The following is a 16,986-nucleotide window of genomic DNA, read 5'->3' as shown; positions in this document are numbered from 1 at the left end:
AAAATTCCTACAAAAGAAGAAGGTCACATGGTAGCGCAACGAGAAAAGAGCCACATTACATGGTGGTCATAAATTGTGAGAGCGAAGGGGAATGGTGGAGATTGAGACAAGAGAGAAACATATCAAGATTGGGAGAGGATGTATATGGGTGGGGTCCACCGCTATTTTGACGCGCTTGGTTTCTTGCCGAAAGTAACCGATTAAGTAGGTGGTTACGCGTACAAATTTATTTACTTCCGCGAGAAAGTAACACATGATTCTTTCATAGAGTTCATGTGTTTCTTATGCAAAAAAAGAAAACTTGTATTATTACCCAACATTGAATGACTTCTAATTCATCCTTAGAGTAGAGAGTACATCGTTTATTTATGTGTTTTTGAATCATGCCTATGATATAATAAATAGATAGAAGAAGGAGAGGGGGCACATGGTAGGGCACAGGAGGAGGCGATCCAGGATCGAGTGGTGGTGCGGCAATCCCTTCTCCGCCCCTGCCTTGCATTGCAGCCATCTCCTTCCTGCCTGCCTGCCTCCCTGCTTTCGTCTTCCCTTCGTTCCCCTACGCGAGCGAGCGAGCACATACAACACATCGACTCAACTCTCCTCTTCCTCCACCAAAAGTCCAACCTTTTCGCCCCCAATCCACCACCCATCTCCCCTCGCCCACCACCAATCCCACCTCCCTCTTCTCCCTCGCCCCGCTTGATTCCATCACAGAGAGCCCCCGCCCCCGCCACCACACCTCCGCCAGTCAATCCCCCCGCTAGGGTTTCCCCTCTCGCGCCGCGCCGCCCAATCGGATCCGCCTCCAATGTGAGTCCGCCTGATCCCTCCGCCCCCGCGATTCCACAATCGTTCCACGCGCAGATTCGGCACAATCCGATCGGAAATTTAGACCTCGCCGCCGCGCTGCTAGCTAATTTCGATGCGCTTGTCGCCCCCCACCGCAAGCCGCCTCGGAATTTCGGAACTGGTAGAACGGTTACACGGATAGATTGGGGGCTCGATTCGTTGGAATCCCGCGTATTGATTGACCTTATCCGCGCGCCTTGTTTCTAGCGTGCTTATTTGGGATCTCAGCCTTCCGGCTAGCTCTGTCCGGGATTGCAGCACATCGATTTCGTTTGTTTGTCCCTAAAGATAGATTTTTTTTGACGTCTCTGTGCTCCTCCCCGTGCCGTGGAACCGTAGGATGACCATGAGCGACGACGGAGACCGCACCTGCCCGCTCTGCGCCGAGGAGATGGACATCACTGACCAGCAGCTCAAGCCCTGCAAATGTGGCTACGAGGTACCGCCCCTCCCTCCCTCCCACCGGGCCGCCCCTGCCTTATGCACCAACCAGCGCCCTGTTCTTTTCTCACTGTTTTGTTTCTGTATGTACGCGGCTTCGCAGATTTGTGTCTGGTGCTGGCACCACATCATTGATATGGCGGAGAAGGAGGACACGGAGGGGCGTTGCCCTGCTTGCCGCACGCGCTACGACAAGGACAGGATTGTCAAGATGGCAGCTGCCACTTGTGACAGGTAGTATGCCAACCTCAAACTTCCAGTTTACCCGATGCTCTGCCCCTTACATTCATTTGGATTTGCATGGATACAGGACGGCTGTAGCAGATAAAAACACAGACAAGAAACAGAAGACCCAAAAGGTCAAGTCAAAGGCACTAACTGTGGAAGCTAAGAAGCATCTCGCCAGTGTCAGAGTTATACAGAGGAACCTCGTGTATATAATTGGACTGCCTGCAAATTTATGCAATGAGAGTGTGAGAACTATATTCTGCACATATCCTTATTATCTTCTTATGGAACATCTAAATTCTGTCGCCACGCTGTAAATTCTAGCCCTCACGTCAACATTATTATCTTCCTCTGTTTTAGGTACTGGAGCGCAGGGAATACTTTGGTCAGTATGGGAAGGTTTTGAAGGTTTCAGTTTCTCGTCCAACTGGGACTCCTTCCCAGCAGCAGACAGCAGCAAATAACGGTATCAGCGTGTATGTCTACAAACGACACTAATGATCTTCCCATATTACTAACATTGCGTGCATTGATATATTATTAAGTGTCTACCCTCTTACCCCATTACCAGAGTGCTTCTAGCATTTAATACGTTCCTAAGCTAGAGAAACTCTAATATGTGACATGGAAAGCAAAGTGAGAGTTTGGTTGTCTTTAATTACACAATTTTCCATAAAAAGTTGGTGAAAATAATGGACAATTATAGCTGACACGAAGCTTTCCAGTGTCCTAAATATTCTTAGGTCATGGTATGAGTGCACTTGACCAGAATATTCTGAATCGAATTTTTTCCTGTTCTATCTGAGTTGAGCTCAGAAGACCTGTGTATACGGATGTCAGTTGTTCCTTAGAGTAGATTGTACTTCTCCACTGAGTACAAAGTTCCATTTGTTTACTCGGTACTCCATATTTCTCTCGAGAATCATATAGCATTGTCTGGATGTATTTAGTCTTAGGGTCCTTATGATTTCAGAAATATGGAAAACATGGATTGTGGAATAAGTTGACTGTTGAATGAAGTACATCTTTACTCAGCTTATATCTACTTGGGTGCAGAAGAAAGCTTAAAGGAAACATCTACTTTACTAAAAATAAAAGGAGATCCTCAAGTAGAATCTGTGGACTATATCCATCATGTGTACTCAAAAGAAATTTAGTAGCGCATAGTTAATGGACTTGTGGTTTCTGTTCTCTGTTCTCTCCATTGATGAAAACTGACTCTTAAACACTGGCTTATTACTTATTACTGGGCTATGTGTTCAGATATATTACTTACGCCAAAGAAGAAGAGGCCATCCGGTGTATTCAGGCTGTACACAATTTTGTCTTGGAAGGGAAAGTGCTAAGGTTAGGGTTAGCCTTTATATGTTGTTTCTTCTCTTCTAGCAGTTTTGCACAGTAATGATATTATAATTTTTTTTATTGTTGCAGAGCATGCTTTGGTACTACAAAATATTGCCATGCATGGCTGCGGAACATGGTACAATTGATGCTTCATCCTGACAGCTTAATTTACTAGTACTCTACGTAGTGCTATCTATCTCAGTGCTTCTTTGTTTTTTTCTCAGACATGTGGGAATCCAGATTGTCTCTATTTACATGATGTAGGCAGTCAGGAGGATAGTTTCACTAAAGATGAGATAATCTCAGCATATACCAGGTAACACCTACCTTTCTCTTAACTTATTAATGTGGAACCACAGTTATTTCTCTGCTTGCTTCATCTATTTTTTGTTCAAAGCGACAAATCTCGCAGTCTATTGTTCCACTTCTCTCTACACTAGTAGCCTACTAGGAATTGTTGCCTTAGGACAGAATTGGATCTGGGAAATGGTCTTCCTGTTCTATTGTGCATGACTAATTCCGTTCTATTGTTTTGGTGAGCAATTTTCTCTTTGAGGTATAAATTGCTAAAGCATGTAGTAGTTTGCTTTGGGGAGCCCCTTTTTCTGAAAAATAAATAGCTAAACTCGTAATAGTTTCAGCTGACATTTTAACTCATCCTCTGATGCTTCTATCAGGAGTAGGGTTCCTCAAATGGCGTCTACTGTTTCTCAAAGACGCGCAGGAACTGTATTGCCTCCTCCAGCAGATGATTTCTCTTATAGTGCGGTGGTTTCAGCCAAACATACAATCAAGAATGGAACAACTGTATGTTCTTCAATAGTGGATTCAAATGATGACATGTTCATTCTTTTTTAAAAAATCGTTCTGATTTCCTGCCTAGGGCAATTTGTTGACAACTGTCTTTGTTGGTTTGCATGATGTTGTACCATTGTCCTTCTGTGCAGAATACAACAAGCCAATCAAGACTGTCACCTCCAAACAGTAGTTCAGGGAGGTCCACACTGCCACCAGCTACTTCATGGTATGGTTCTCCTCTTGGAGTATATTATGTTACATTTTAAAATGCAACATGCTGCTAAACTTTTGGTATGCGCAGGGGGCATCGTGATCTGAACACAAGGACATCAGCAACTGAGGTGGCATCCTCACAATCTCTTGTAAAATCAAAATCAGAGGCACAGAGTAATTCATATTCGAGTTCTTCTATGATTTCGAGTGCAAGGCTACCTTCTTCATGGAATGATGATACAAGCACAGTACCAAAATTGACTGAAGGACGACAAGTATCAGAGCGAGATAGTCTATCTAAAACCTTGAAGCCGTATAGACCTGGTATTGCAAAGGAAACCCAAGCTGCAACATCACTGGAGTCGTCATTGGACATAGACTTTTCTACAATACCTTCAGCTTGGAATGATGATGAAGTTGTAGCATCAGACGAAGCGTCAAAAGGAAGTGAGGAAAAACAAGTTGTAAATGGACAGCTTGTTCCTCCAGCGTCTTCGAATCCAACAGAGCCAGGCCAGCTTGTGTCTAAGTCATCATCATCAACAACAAATAATGCTGCAGCGTTAAACAGTTCCAAGCAAAGTCTTACAGATTGTGTGTCACGTTCAGCAATATCTAATTCAGATGTAAAGGGTGGTAATGGTGACCACCAGTTTACCAATATGGGTCCTAAAAACCCTACTTTGAGAACTATAAACAGTCAACCAAATCACACTGCTAGTGAGAGTAGACCCCGGGACACAGAAGTCGATAAGTTATCTGTTGGAGTATCTTCACTAACTTTAGATAGCAAAGATAAGGTTCATAGTAAGGAAGAAAACCAACAGCCAGGTGCGGTTCTTAATATGTCGGTGCCTTTGAGTCAAACTTTGAACAATGAACAATCTCATTTGAAGCTTGCCGGGCTTTTGTCATCAGAAAATAAGGACTCTGTATTTTCTTCTCAATCTAGTTCTGATAAGCATCTTGACTGGAGTTCAGAGCTGCAAAGTTCTCGTGCGACTTCTCCTTTAAATGACATATGGAATTCTTCTGTGGCCACTGATAAATCCCATGTCAGGATGCTGGATACTACAGATCAAACATCATCTTCATCTTATGTCCCTACTGCTAATACATCACATATTTCTTTGTGGAATGATAAAGAAATTAACCGTACTTCGACAAGTGATAATAGATCTTCTGGCACCATGATGTACACTGGGCTGCTATCTTCAACGGACAACAATTCTACCTTGTTGAATGGACGTCAAGAGGGGCTAGGGCCTATGTATACGCCTGGTATGGTTTCCGAACATTCTGGTATGAGAAGTCACCAGCATGGACTACTGGATGCAGCAAGAAATGATAATGTAGGAGGTTTTGGCAAGGCTATAGGTGGAAATAAGGATGAGGGCAGTATAATATCTGATATTTTGTCTTTGGAGTTTGATCCATGGGATGAGTCATATTCGACTGCTAACAATTTTGTTAAGATGCTCAACGAATCTGAAAAGAATGACGCGCCTTCATGGAAATCAAAAGGCAGCAGTAATGAGTCGAGATTTTCATTTGCTAGACAGGATAATCAACGGAATTTCCAGGATTCATCTTTCAGAAATCCTGGTAGTGATCAGAATTTCAGTTTGCTATCCCAGAACTCTCATGGCAACTTTTATCAGAATGGCGCCGTCTTCCAGTCTTCTGAGGAAGAGTTTTCAAAGAGCAATCCTCTTGCTATGCCGGATATAGCAACTGCTGGTGAGTGATACTTGTGTGTTCTGTATTTCACTGAACAGGAACTTTTTTGTTTACTACTGTAATTGGAAGCTTTTCCTAATTAATCTGTGCTTTCTCTCTTTTATCTTAGTTTTCATTTGTCTGCTGAAATAATACAAAACCAACTGGCCTGCTGAAATAATACAAAACTAAAAAATGTTACTTGCCGTACTAAAGCAATGTACAGTTAATCTGTTTCTTGTTGAGCGTTGATAAATGGTTTAATTCATGTCAATGGTTTGTTGATCTATTGATGATAGCATATATTGTATTTCTGTTATTCTTCTTTGAAATGGCTCGGTAACTGATGTTCTCATTGTCAGGCTCTTCAAGGTCCAAAATATCTGCACCTCCTGGATTTTCGGCACCAGCGAGAGTTCCCCCTCCTGGATTTTCATCTCAGGATGGGTTGAATCCACCACCTGGATTTTCTTCAGGATTCTCATCTCAGGATATGTTGAATCCTCCTCATGGATTTCCTTCTGGATTTTCATCTCAGGCTGGATCTAATCCCCCTCATGGATTTTCATCTCAGGCTGGGTCTAATCCGCCTCATGGATTTTCATCTCAGGCTGGGTCTAATCCACCTCGTGGATTTAATTCTGGATTTTCTTCCCAGGACGTGTCTAATATCCCTCCTGGCTTTTCTGCGGGATTTTCATCCCAGAATGGGTCTAACCAGGCATATGGCTCAACATACTCAGGTCTATTGTCTTCCTATCTTATTTGCTTCTCCAAAGCTAATTTCAGTTTCTTATAAATTTGCTATTCTTGGCAGAAACTCGTCTACTCGATAATCTTTTTGGTAGCCACACCAATCAGTATCAACCACAGATGTCTAGACACTCAAGTGACATAGAATTTATTGATCCTGCTATACTGGCTGTGGGCAAAGGGCGGATGCCAGGAGTTAGTGATTCAGGGTTGGATTTAAAAAATGCTCCATTTTCAACACAGTTGCAAACATCAAATAATGATCCAAGGCTTCAGTTACTTATGCAACAGAGTATGCCCCCTCATCAAAATCTCAGATATCCAGACCATGGTCAGGATTCATTCAACTCTATGAATGATAATTATCTGGCATCCCGACTTTTGCCACAGAACCATGGTTCTTTATCCTCTTATGCCCAGATGTCACTCCAACAACCCAGAAACTCACAGCTTGCAAATGGTCACTGGGATGGCTGGAGTGATTTGAGACAGGGGAATAATGTTCCCATGTCAGACATGTCGAGGATGTTATACCCAACTGAAGCGAACAACTTTCACATGCTGGGTTCAAATGATATATATAACAGAACCTTTGGATTTTAATTGTCTTGGAAGATGCATATTTGACCTGTCCGCCTCGAGCTTGGGGCATGTCTTGTTATGAAAGTAACTGGTTGCACAGTGCTTTCTAATGATTGTGCTTATGAGCTGGTACGTGAGCTATTGGAAGGGTAGTTGATGCAAATGGACCAACATGAACCAGAGTTCACCAGCCCTTCTAAGCACCAGGTATCCGCTTCACCATTTTATCCACTTTTTTGATACACGTGTCTCTGTTTATTATGCTTAGACACCTACCCCTTGTACCTGAATAGTTGCTTTTAGTTTGTTTCTTCTTCGGTCATCAGTTTAAGTTTGTTAGGACTTGGTAAGGACCCTCTCTTTGGCCTTGTCTTCAATTCTATTTATGTTTTACAGTGTTCTGGATGTTGCTGGGTTCCGTTAAAAAAAGATGTTGCTGGATGTGCTGGCACACTAACCAACTGTTGTTTGTTACCTTGCTTGGTCATCAGGTTCCTTTCGAGGCGAAGTCATACATGAACAGGTGGCCCTTGAAGTATATGGATCCATGTGGGTTGGGTGCGATCAAAGCCGGCTTGAGAAGGGTGGAACTATTTAACATTTTGTTCTTTATTTCACCATCGTAGCTGTGTAAATGTTTTCTTGCCTTGGGAAAATGGAAGGAGTCCCTTTGTACATGATATGTAACTTGCCGCTGGTAGCTCTTGTGGTGCATAGAAGCTCATGGTTTGGTGTGTGGTTTGCTGAGCCAAAAACCAAAAGCAAATGACTATCGTCTATAGCTCAATTCACAATTGTTTGGTATCAAACTGAAGGAAGGTTTTGAGTACACATGTAATCTTGTTATTATCTGTTGTGTGCAGTTATGGAAATCTCAAGCAAGGTTTCATATGTATCTAGTAAACAAATCAGTTTTGTTAGTTTGAGATGAACATTTGTCAGATGTCATGAAATTGAATCTGGAGGATGGATCCCTTTTTGTTGTGCAAATTCCATGCAGTCAAATTATGTGTTTGCCTCATATCCCCATCCTTTCTATCCATCCTAGCAAAACAATTTAAATGTTCCATCTTAACAGCTCTAAAGCAACTTGAACAATACTTCCAGGTCGGCTATTCTTTAGTCATCAAATTTTGTGCTTCGTAGCTAAAGCTAATGTCATTCACAGCTTTCAAACCGTTACAAGGGAACAGAAAACCTGACTACAACGACAAAAGGCATCTTGCAATCCTGATTCTATCTGAGCCCTGGCCGCATGAGCATTTCATCAAACGACGCATTCTGCTCCAAGTCCACGCTGTTATCTGTGTTAATGGAGCCAGAACCCATGGATCTCTTGGACATGAGCTGCTGAGCCTGGGGTGCCTCTCGCTGCATCTCTATGGCGAGGGCGTCCTGGATCTCTTTCAGCACCTCTGAGATGGTTGGCCTCTGCGCACCCTTTGGCTTCACACACATGATGCCTGCCTCCGCGATCTTCCACACTGACTGCACGTCGTATCCGGGGTCAAGTGATTCATCAATGATGGCGTCAATGTTCCCACTCTCGATGTGTGACCTTGCCTGGCCAATTTGAGTTCATTTAGTCAGCCGTATTGGTCATCAAAGCACAAACCAAATGCAGAAAAAAGCCATGGAACACAGGATACTTACCCACGCCACAATGTTACGGCAATTGAGCCCAAAGTTGTCACTAGAGATTGGCTCGTGGCCAGAGATTAGCTCAAGGAGAATCACACCAAAACTGTAGATATCGCTCTTCTCGGTTAGCTGCTGAGAGATGTAGTATCTACACATCATCATCAGAAGAAGAAAACAGTATGATTCAGATGCCACCAAAAGATAACAGTTTAATTTGCTAAACCATGGCACATGAAACAAATAATAAGCTCAATAAACTGATCTTACTCTGGATCCAGATACCCAACCGTTCCACGCACTATACTTGATACATGAGACCCATCCACGGCAGGTTTTGATAGGCCAAAGTCTGCAACTTTTGCCCTATTATTCTTGTCAAGTAAAATGTTGCTACTCTTCAGGTCTCTGTGAATGATGGTTGGAGAGCATCCAGTATGGAGATACTCTATACCTGGATTCATCATGTAAAAAAAAGAGAGATTCAGAATCTTCAGATTGGGTGCTAGTAGAAGAATCAGAGGGAAATTGAGAGAGAGACCTTTTGCAGCATCTTCAGCTATCTCAAGACGCTTGACCCAGCTAGTTATTTTTACATCATTAGGTCCTCCTGCAAACATCGGAGGTTCATATTGTATAGGAGTATGCTATTCTACTCTAAGGAGCAAGGAGCACATTAAGCTAACAGTTCCATGTCGATCATGCAGCTCAACATTGAAGAATAAACCACAAAATACAGATTATTAACAAAAAAATGTGTGTGTAATATTGGAATTTCTTAATGGTCCGTGGCAAGTTTTGTTTTAAAGGTAAAAATCAGCAATGTCAGGAAAAAACTAATCGAACTTTAGTAGGAACCTGATTGGAGTGAAAATTTGAGGTAAACCAACTAGACTGGCCAAGCTGTCATGCAGACACTCAGTACTCTAAAGAACAGTTCGTGGCCCAGACATGCAGCACAGGCAAGGGTGGCTCGAGCGTGAGTACAACTTGCGCTGCTAGTGAAGCTTCACGGATTAGCTAGTGTGTTGCTTGTAAGGAATCATTGTCTACACACCGAGTACGAATTGCGCTGCTAGTGCAGCTTCGCGGGTTAGCTAGTGTGTTGCTTGTAAAGAATCATTATCTACATACCGACAGTGTACTGTTGATCCTACAAACCAGATTTAACGTCAGCTAAGAGGACTTACCACGAAGGTGCTCTTTTAGTGTCCCATTGTGCATGAACTCATACACAAGTATATTTTTCCCATCTTGCTGACTGTAACCAAAGAAGGTCACCAAGTTCCTATGATGTATTCTGGAAAGCAACGCTACCTGAAAAAAAAAGCCAGCTAACTCATCAGGACAACCATCCAGAATAAAAGACATGCATGAGAATATGGTGCAGGCAATCATATCATGATATGGCTGTCCAGTAGACCATTACAACAGACTAAACAAAAGGGATATGTAGATACAGAATGCAATGAACATTTGAAACAGCAAGCTTCAGGCACCGAATCATTACAAAAACTGTAGTGACGTTGAGAATAAGTACTTCCATCTAATCTAAGATAGACTATAAATGTATTTGATGCAACAGTTGTAACATGCTCACATCACATTAGCAGGCTATTAGATAAGAAAAAAGAGGCAGGGGGCCCAAGAACATATCTGGTCCTTGTTCCATTTCAGGGCTTCAATCTACCAAGCGATACTAGAAAACTCTAAAAGCATTGTGTTTATCTAATCACCAGTGGTTTTTTAAAGTTCTGCAGTATAAACTTAAACAAGGCTAAAACAGAAGCTGACCTCATTCAAGAATTCTCGGATGCCCTGATAGGAGTCGTTTGTGAGAAGCTTGACTGCGATCTCTCTCCCATCTGTCAGCTTCCCATAGTATACTATGCCAAATCCTCCAGAGCCGATTCTCTTCTCAAATTTATCAGTAGCGTCTTCAATTTCTGACAAAGCAAATCTGTGCGCTGATTCTGTGGCTACTTCACTGAAATATGATCCTAGCTTTTTTGCTGGTGCTGCCAGAACAACAGTTTCTAGACATGGCAATAAATAATCAGTGCATGTTCTTACACAGTACCAGAAACATCCAGTGATCCAAAGAATATACATACCATGTGATGGTTTTTTCTTTCTTTTGCGTGTACACAAACAACATCCAATAGCAATCGCAAGTAACAAGATGGCCCCAACCACAGCACAGACGATTTCCACTATGGTGCTGCGGCTAATACTCTCACCTCCCTTTCCAAGGCCATTGTTGCCTGACCAGCTGCAGCAGGTAAGAAATTAGAACAGAAGAAACGTCATAAAGAAGACTATCAGGTTGAGTTTTTCCCCAGTTTAAGAATGCCTCTTAATAATATCTCAATTTACACGCAAGACACTAAGGGAAAGGTATAATTGTGCTCCCTACATATGGAGCCATTACAACGCCAGCAAAGGTATGCGAAGCTTGCCCAGCCACAATAGCATTCTCAAGCACAATATTACGCGTTAATAATCTGGAACGTACTAAGCAACATCTGCCTAAAGAGAGTTACATACTTGAAAATAATGCTCTTCTTGGAAAGTGCCCTTGGAATATGTCCGGAAAGCCTATTGTTCTGAATATACCTGTAAAGGTTGGGAATTAGTAAGTGCAAAACTTTTATTTCTGCAAAGACGTTTCATCAAATGCATTTGTACCAGAAAGAAGATAAAATCGAAAACATCAATGGTGGAGCTTCCCTAGGCCAAGGGGGGCTGTTGCCCCCCTCTACTCCAGATTTTCTAGAAAAGATATTTGTAATATTATGCTTGATTTTTAAATATTAGTCAAAGTTTATGCATGAAGGTAGATTTGCACTGAAATGGAGAAACAAAGTGCACATAAGTATGTAGTAACTTACAACTCTTTGAGGTTAGGAAGATCCCCCAATGAGGATGGCAATTCACCAGTTAACTGATTGTTTTCAAGGTGACTGCAATACAGGAAAAAAAATGAATTAGTTCGATAAATCCTGCAGAATGCTGCACTATGACAAAAACTGCAAACTCACATATACTGCAGATTTCTGCATCCACTGAAATCAGGGATCTCACCAGAAAATGAGTTACCATCGAGTTTTCTGCATTTTCAAAGAAAATAGGTCAGAAAAGTGGAAGCGGAAAAAAGGAAGATGAAAAGAATGAACCATCTGATCTTACAAGTCGACCAGTGCGGATAACTTTGTCAGTTCCTCAGGGATACTTCCTGTAATGTTCTTCCCTGACAACGTGCTGCGAGGGACAATTCTTAGGTTTTAGTACAAGATATTAGTAAATAACTCCAAAGTGAAGGCAGAATTGCACGACTATCATACATCGAAAAAACCCTAGGTGCTGCTTCTGAACTGCATTGCACCCAGGTCCATGATGCTGGCAAGCACGGATCACCACCCTCTTGTGCCCAACCTGCTTGCGGATACCGTGAGACCAAGCTAGCCATGATGTTTGCTGTCAATATTATGGAACCACTAAATTAGTCAAATCAGTTCTTTTCTACTATACATTGACTACAAGGTCAGCTCTATCCTATAAAATAAAAGAAAATGTGGGCTGTTGGTTACCATCTTGAGATCCCATAGTAATCTGGACATGTTTGTAAATTTCCATGGCATTCAAGATTGGACCCTTCGAAGAATCATTTGTCTTCCTGAACTCGAACGAGAAAACAAATGGAAGTGAGATGTTAACGTAACCTGGTTGGTACAAACGATACTTCCCCTGAGCATTTTCCTCCACGTCAACGGTTGGTTTACTGAATGCTGGCATGCCAGGAACCACTAACTTAAACTTTCTAGTTTCGTTTGGGGCCAAATCCTCAATCTCTGCGAAATATGAGACACCCCATGCATTTCCTGGGAACCCTTCCAAATCAAGCCGGTAGTTCAAGGATCCATTTCGGCCAACCACTGCTGTTTGCATGACCTTTTCAGGTGGTTCTAATTCGGTACCGACAAAAACAGGGTTTGTGGTTGATACTTTTTGAGTCCCCGGAGCAACATCAACCAGATAATTAGCTCTCTTCACAGAATCCGATTCCCATATCCTATCGAATGGATCATCAGGGTACCTGAGAAATTCAAAGAAGAGCACCCTTCAGTGATTTTTTTTATCGAACAAGACATTTGTATGTTATAACTTATAACTCATGACACCAAGTGAAGTGTGATCAAAATATTGTAATATATCTCAAAAAGGGAAAATAACACTGACACACTCTTATGGCAGTAGAACTGCTACCTCACTAGGACAGAACAACATGCACATGTTTTCAATCTTGATATGAAGCTACGGACAATGTTGGCACAATAGGCACTATGTGAGTGTGTGCATGTGGTGGTGTGCGTCTAAGCTGTACTCGGTATTTCTCAACAAAAAAAAAAAAAAGAGTACCACATCATTACCTGACTGATTTACTGTCTACAGCACCAAAATTGATCCTTGCAGACAGTGCAAGGAAGAACTGTGCCTCATAGTCAGTATAGTAGAGTGAACCATTAAACTGGCGAAGCTCGAGCGTAGAAATAAACGGCTGCCCCGTACTGGCATTGGAGAGGCAGACACTGAGCGTCGGAGCAGCGGCCAAGACAATGGCCTCCTCTACCACCGGCGTGTCGGCATCATCGATTATGACCGTCGACCAGGGGGTTGCTCCGAGGGAGAGGTCGAACTTGGGGTAGACGTTGCTGTTGTCGAAGTTGCCGTAGAGGAAGCTAGCTCTGACGAGGTACCGCGTCCTGGTCCTCACATTCATCGTGTAGCAGTACTTCCTGGTGTCTGCTGGAAAATACCTCAGAGTTGTGTAGTGCTTCTGGGGCTGGTTCTGGAGCAGCATGTTTGCGGTCTGGCCACCGGATACCAGCTTGGCATCGGAGGTCCACTGGATCCCGATTCCATCCGTGTAATCGTCGGCTCCCCCGCAATCCAGGCTGATGAAACCTGCATACAAGCCCAATTTGCAGAGTTTTATTTTGGATGTTTTGTTGGCAGACCAGTCTGGTTGGTCCCCTAACTGCTTAGCAAGTACTAGCATAGTACATGTGTCGCATAGGAATGTGAAATCTGAATGGATTATCAATTGTGTCTGTATGAGTATGCGCATGCATATCCTGCACAAATCTCCTCAGAAATCTGGAATCTAAGACTGATTATGTGAAACGCCACTAATCCTTCATGGCCTAAAGAAATCAGTGAGAAAGGAGGGAAGGGTGACTCACCGGGCTGAGCAGTGGAGAGAGAGAAGAGGAGCAGCAGCTGCAGGTTGAGGAGGAGAACGGTGGTGGCGGCGGCGGACGCCATGGAACCCCTCCCGAGACCTCACTCCCAGAGAGGGAAGCAAAGTTGGTAGGCAACCTGAGCTGCAGCGTGCATCAAGGGATCGAAATCGACGGGATCCTCATCCCAGCTCGGACACGGGAGAGGAACACAAGAAGCGAGCACGGCAGCCCTGTATGTATCCTTCCGTCACTCCATTGTTCTGTTCCTACGGAGGTGCGGGCGAGGAAAGGAGGCTGGCTGTGGGCGGGGGCGGCTCCTCTGGCTGGCTCTGAGCTAGAAGAAGAAGACGAGCACGCTTGACAGTCCGACCGTAATCCGTATGCTGCTGCTCATTTACTGGGGAGAAATCAGAGGAGTGGGCGCATTAGTTGCTCAAAAATCGACGAAAGAAGAAGCAAAAGATTAGAGAGTGGCTTAGTGGAGAAAAGGCAGTGTGGAAGACAGTGAAAAAGGCGAAAGGAGCCCCACCTGCGGGCTGCGGACAGGACAAAGGTGTGGCTGACAGGTCGGGCCCATGGCCGCTGGCAAGACGAAGGGAAAGAGGCACCTCTCTTGGAACTGTGTGGGAGGCAGCTCTATGGACCATTTTGTGGCCCTTGTGATGGGTGCTACCATATGTGTAGGGTCAAATTTTTTTCTATTTTTCACAGTGCTTCAATGGAAGCTTCTGAAGAGAAAACCAAGTACATTCATTGAATAAATATATTCGTATCCTACAATGCCATTGTTTCAAATGGTTATGGCAGCTTCACGGGGCGACCCAAAACGGCGACCCATTCCATTAGTTTGGGTAAGTCCGAACACACATTGTGAATCCGGCCTGCCAGATCAGTGCGTCCCCCTCCCGGGCCCCTAACCTCCCCTGCCGCCCCTCCCTGGCGGTAGCGGAGGCCCCCAGCCTCCAGACCCCAGCGGACCTCCTTCCCCCGTCCCTCAGGCCGCCGCTGTTGCCGACTCTGGTGGCGGCGATGGCCCGTCATTTCGCTAGGCCGCCCCCTCCCGAAGCCCAAACCTTCCCTGCCACCCCCTCTCGGGCGGTAGCGGAGGCCCCCAGCCTCCAGCCCCCAGCGTACCTCCTTCCCCCGCCCCTTAGGCCACTGCTGCTGGCTCCGGTTGCGGTGGCGGCGCCCCTCCCGTCGAACGACGGTGGAGAGGAGAGGGCTTCCGTAGCGGCGCATCATGGGGGGCGATGAGGCGCAGGTTGAGGACGTCGGGCGGCACGACTGCTTGGTCGTGGCCTGATGCACTTCGTCGGTAGCCATGGAAGAGTGGGTGGAGCGGTGGCGGCCTTCGCCCCCGACGGTGGTTCGGCGGTGGCGGCGTCTACGCATGATTCACGCCACCTTTTTCTTCTCTGGTGATCCGGTAGGAGTGACTGGCGGTGTGGGGGCTGCTGGCTAGCTTTGTTGGTGGCGGTCCTCGGGTTTCTCTTATGCGAAGATGAAGACCTGCCGGATGTCAGTCTGCCTTGATCTAGTTGGAGTGATGAGTTCCGGAAAGCTCCGCAGGCGAATGGAATAACACATCTTTTGTTTGGAGTTCGCTGCATCTTTTATTCCGACAGTTTGGTTCTGGAGGGAGCGGCGCGGAGCTCTTTTCTGTGTTGACACCAAGTGACATTGGATCCATGGTGAAAGTCAGAAGAAGAGAATATCATGAAGGCCGGATGGGAGGACTAGCTAAGGGAGGTTCAAGTCTCCATGATGTTGAGGAACTTGCTTGGTGTTCCGGGCTTCAGAACAGTGGTATGAAAGTGGGCGCGACAACACATGTGAAGTTTAGAGTGCTACCTTTCATGGTGAAAATCCAAGGTATGGCCTTAACTGGTTGTGCCTGGCAATGACCTTGTTGGAGGCATTGTTTTGAGAGCGGGGGCTATCTCAAGGGTGAAAACCTAAGATCGTTGGTCGGGCGACGATGGTGCTGGAGCACTGTTCCCTTGTTGGAGGCGTCGGTTCTGGAGAGTCTGTATTTTAGGTGCTGTCTTGGAGGTGGATGTATTGCTATTGTTAGGCCTGGGATACTGTAGCGGGACTTTTTTGTTAGTTTGCTTTTCTCTTTTTTGGATGTGTGCATCTGTACTGCCATTAGGGTATTGCGTTGTTGCAGCTGGGTGTAATTGGTATCTTCTAATATTAATATATTCCCTTTATTGAAAAAAAAATCAGTGCGTCCAGCGGTGCGACCCATTGTGTCCGCTCTGGACATGGCCAGGCCTAGCTAGTTGGCATTACCATTCAAATTTCATCATCACATAGTTTACCACAACGTGATAGAGATTAAAAATATAAATTTTGTTCATAAATATAAATAGTTCACAATCACACAACCACATAGTTTCAAAAACAAGAGAATTTAAATCCAATATGAAATGAGGCTAGCTAGGTTGGGTTCCCACATGAAGCCAACTCCGACAGTGCGAGAGGTATGCGTCGTTGCTGGAAATGGGGAAGTCGCGACGAAGGCCAGGGGCGGCAACATCCGACTAGATATTTTATCGATGCCGTAGACGATGGCTAGAGAACGAGGTTCATGGGCAGCACGACCCGCTGGGAACTAGCGACGCTGGGACCCAGAGCGCAGATGGCGGTGCTTCCTGGGGGTGGTGGTGGATATGGCGGGCGAGGGTTTGGGTCAGGGGAGTTTCTTTTGTATGTCTTCTATGCCACTGGGCCAGGTGGCCAAAGGGAGGACGCGAGAGGATGCGTGTTGTCCTGTCCAACGGACCGTCGGCCCAAATTTGATGAACGGATGGGTCGGTCCGCGTGAGTCAGTCCATTTAGACCGCGCCGCTGAAGCGTGCGCTGTCTGTCCGCCAGGCCGCGTGGACCGTTTCGGGCGACCCAGAACATGATAGGTCGCCTCGGTAGAGATGCCCTTAACCATACAAATTACACAAGACACCTATCATTCTTTATGAGAAGGGGGAGGTTCCTGGCCCCTGCATCGATCTAGGTAGTCACGAAATGTAACCTCATATGCTCTTAAGTTTGTTTTTATTTTCAATAAAAGGAATATATTAATATCAAGAGATACCAATTACACTAAGCCTCTGTAATAACTAATAACAATACAGATGCATGTAGTCAAAATAGAAAAAAATAAAACAAAGCT

The 16,986-nt window shown here is 44.7% G+C and overlaps 2 protein-coding genes across 2 annotated transcripts; one reads left to right on the top strand and one right to left on the bottom strand.

The window, feature by feature from the left end:
• Window positions 1-525: 525 nt before the first annotated feature.
• LOC127300207 (uncharacterized) lies at window positions 526-7,825 on the top strand. The gene is made up of 14 exons (XM_051330290.2): window positions 526-813; window positions 1,192-1,291; window positions 1,397-1,527; window positions 1,604-1,766; window positions 1,882-1,997; window positions 2,785-2,868; window positions 2,953-3,001; window positions 3,090-3,181; window positions 3,543-3,672; window positions 3,813-3,889; window positions 3,965-5,616; window positions 5,958-6,338; window positions 6,413-7,137; window positions 7,422-7,825. Coding segments are annotated over exons 1-13 (3,516 nt in total). The 5' UTR covers window positions 526-811; the 3' UTR covers window positions 6,952-7,137; window positions 7,422-7,825.
• Window positions 7,826-7,975: 150 nt separating this feature from the next.
• On the bottom strand, window positions 7,976-14,271 carry LOC127300208 (probable LRR receptor-like serine/threonine-protein kinase At1g67720). Its single transcript, XM_051330291.2, has 15 exons — window positions 13,812-14,271; window positions 12,999-13,533; window positions 12,159-12,664; window positions 11,913-12,045; window positions 11,758-11,829; window positions 11,610-11,678; window positions 11,460-11,531; window positions 11,116-11,184; window positions 10,683-10,840; window positions 10,363-10,604; window positions 9,759-9,885; window positions 9,110-9,178; window positions 8,839-9,022; window positions 8,584-8,719; window positions 7,976-8,493 (listed from the first exon to the last, which is right to left on the bottom strand). Exons 1-15 carry the CDS (start codon window positions 13,891-13,893, stop codon window positions 8,167-8,169), a joined length of 2,781 nt encoding a protein of 926 aa, XP_051186251.1. The 5' UTR covers window positions 13,894-14,271; the 3' UTR covers window positions 7,976-8,166.
• Between the last annotated feature and the right edge of the window lie 2,715 nt (window positions 14,272-16,986).

The sequence above is a fragment of the Lolium perenne genome, chromosome 5 (genome assembly GCF_019359855.2).
Source record: "Lolium perenne isolate Kyuss_39 chromosome 5, Kyuss_2.0, whole genome shotgun sequence".
Classification (NCBI taxonomy): Eukaryota; Viridiplantae; Streptophyta; class Magnoliopsida; order Poales; family Poaceae; genus Lolium; species Lolium perenne.
This window is presented reverse-complemented; position numbering and strand designations above follow the sequence as displayed.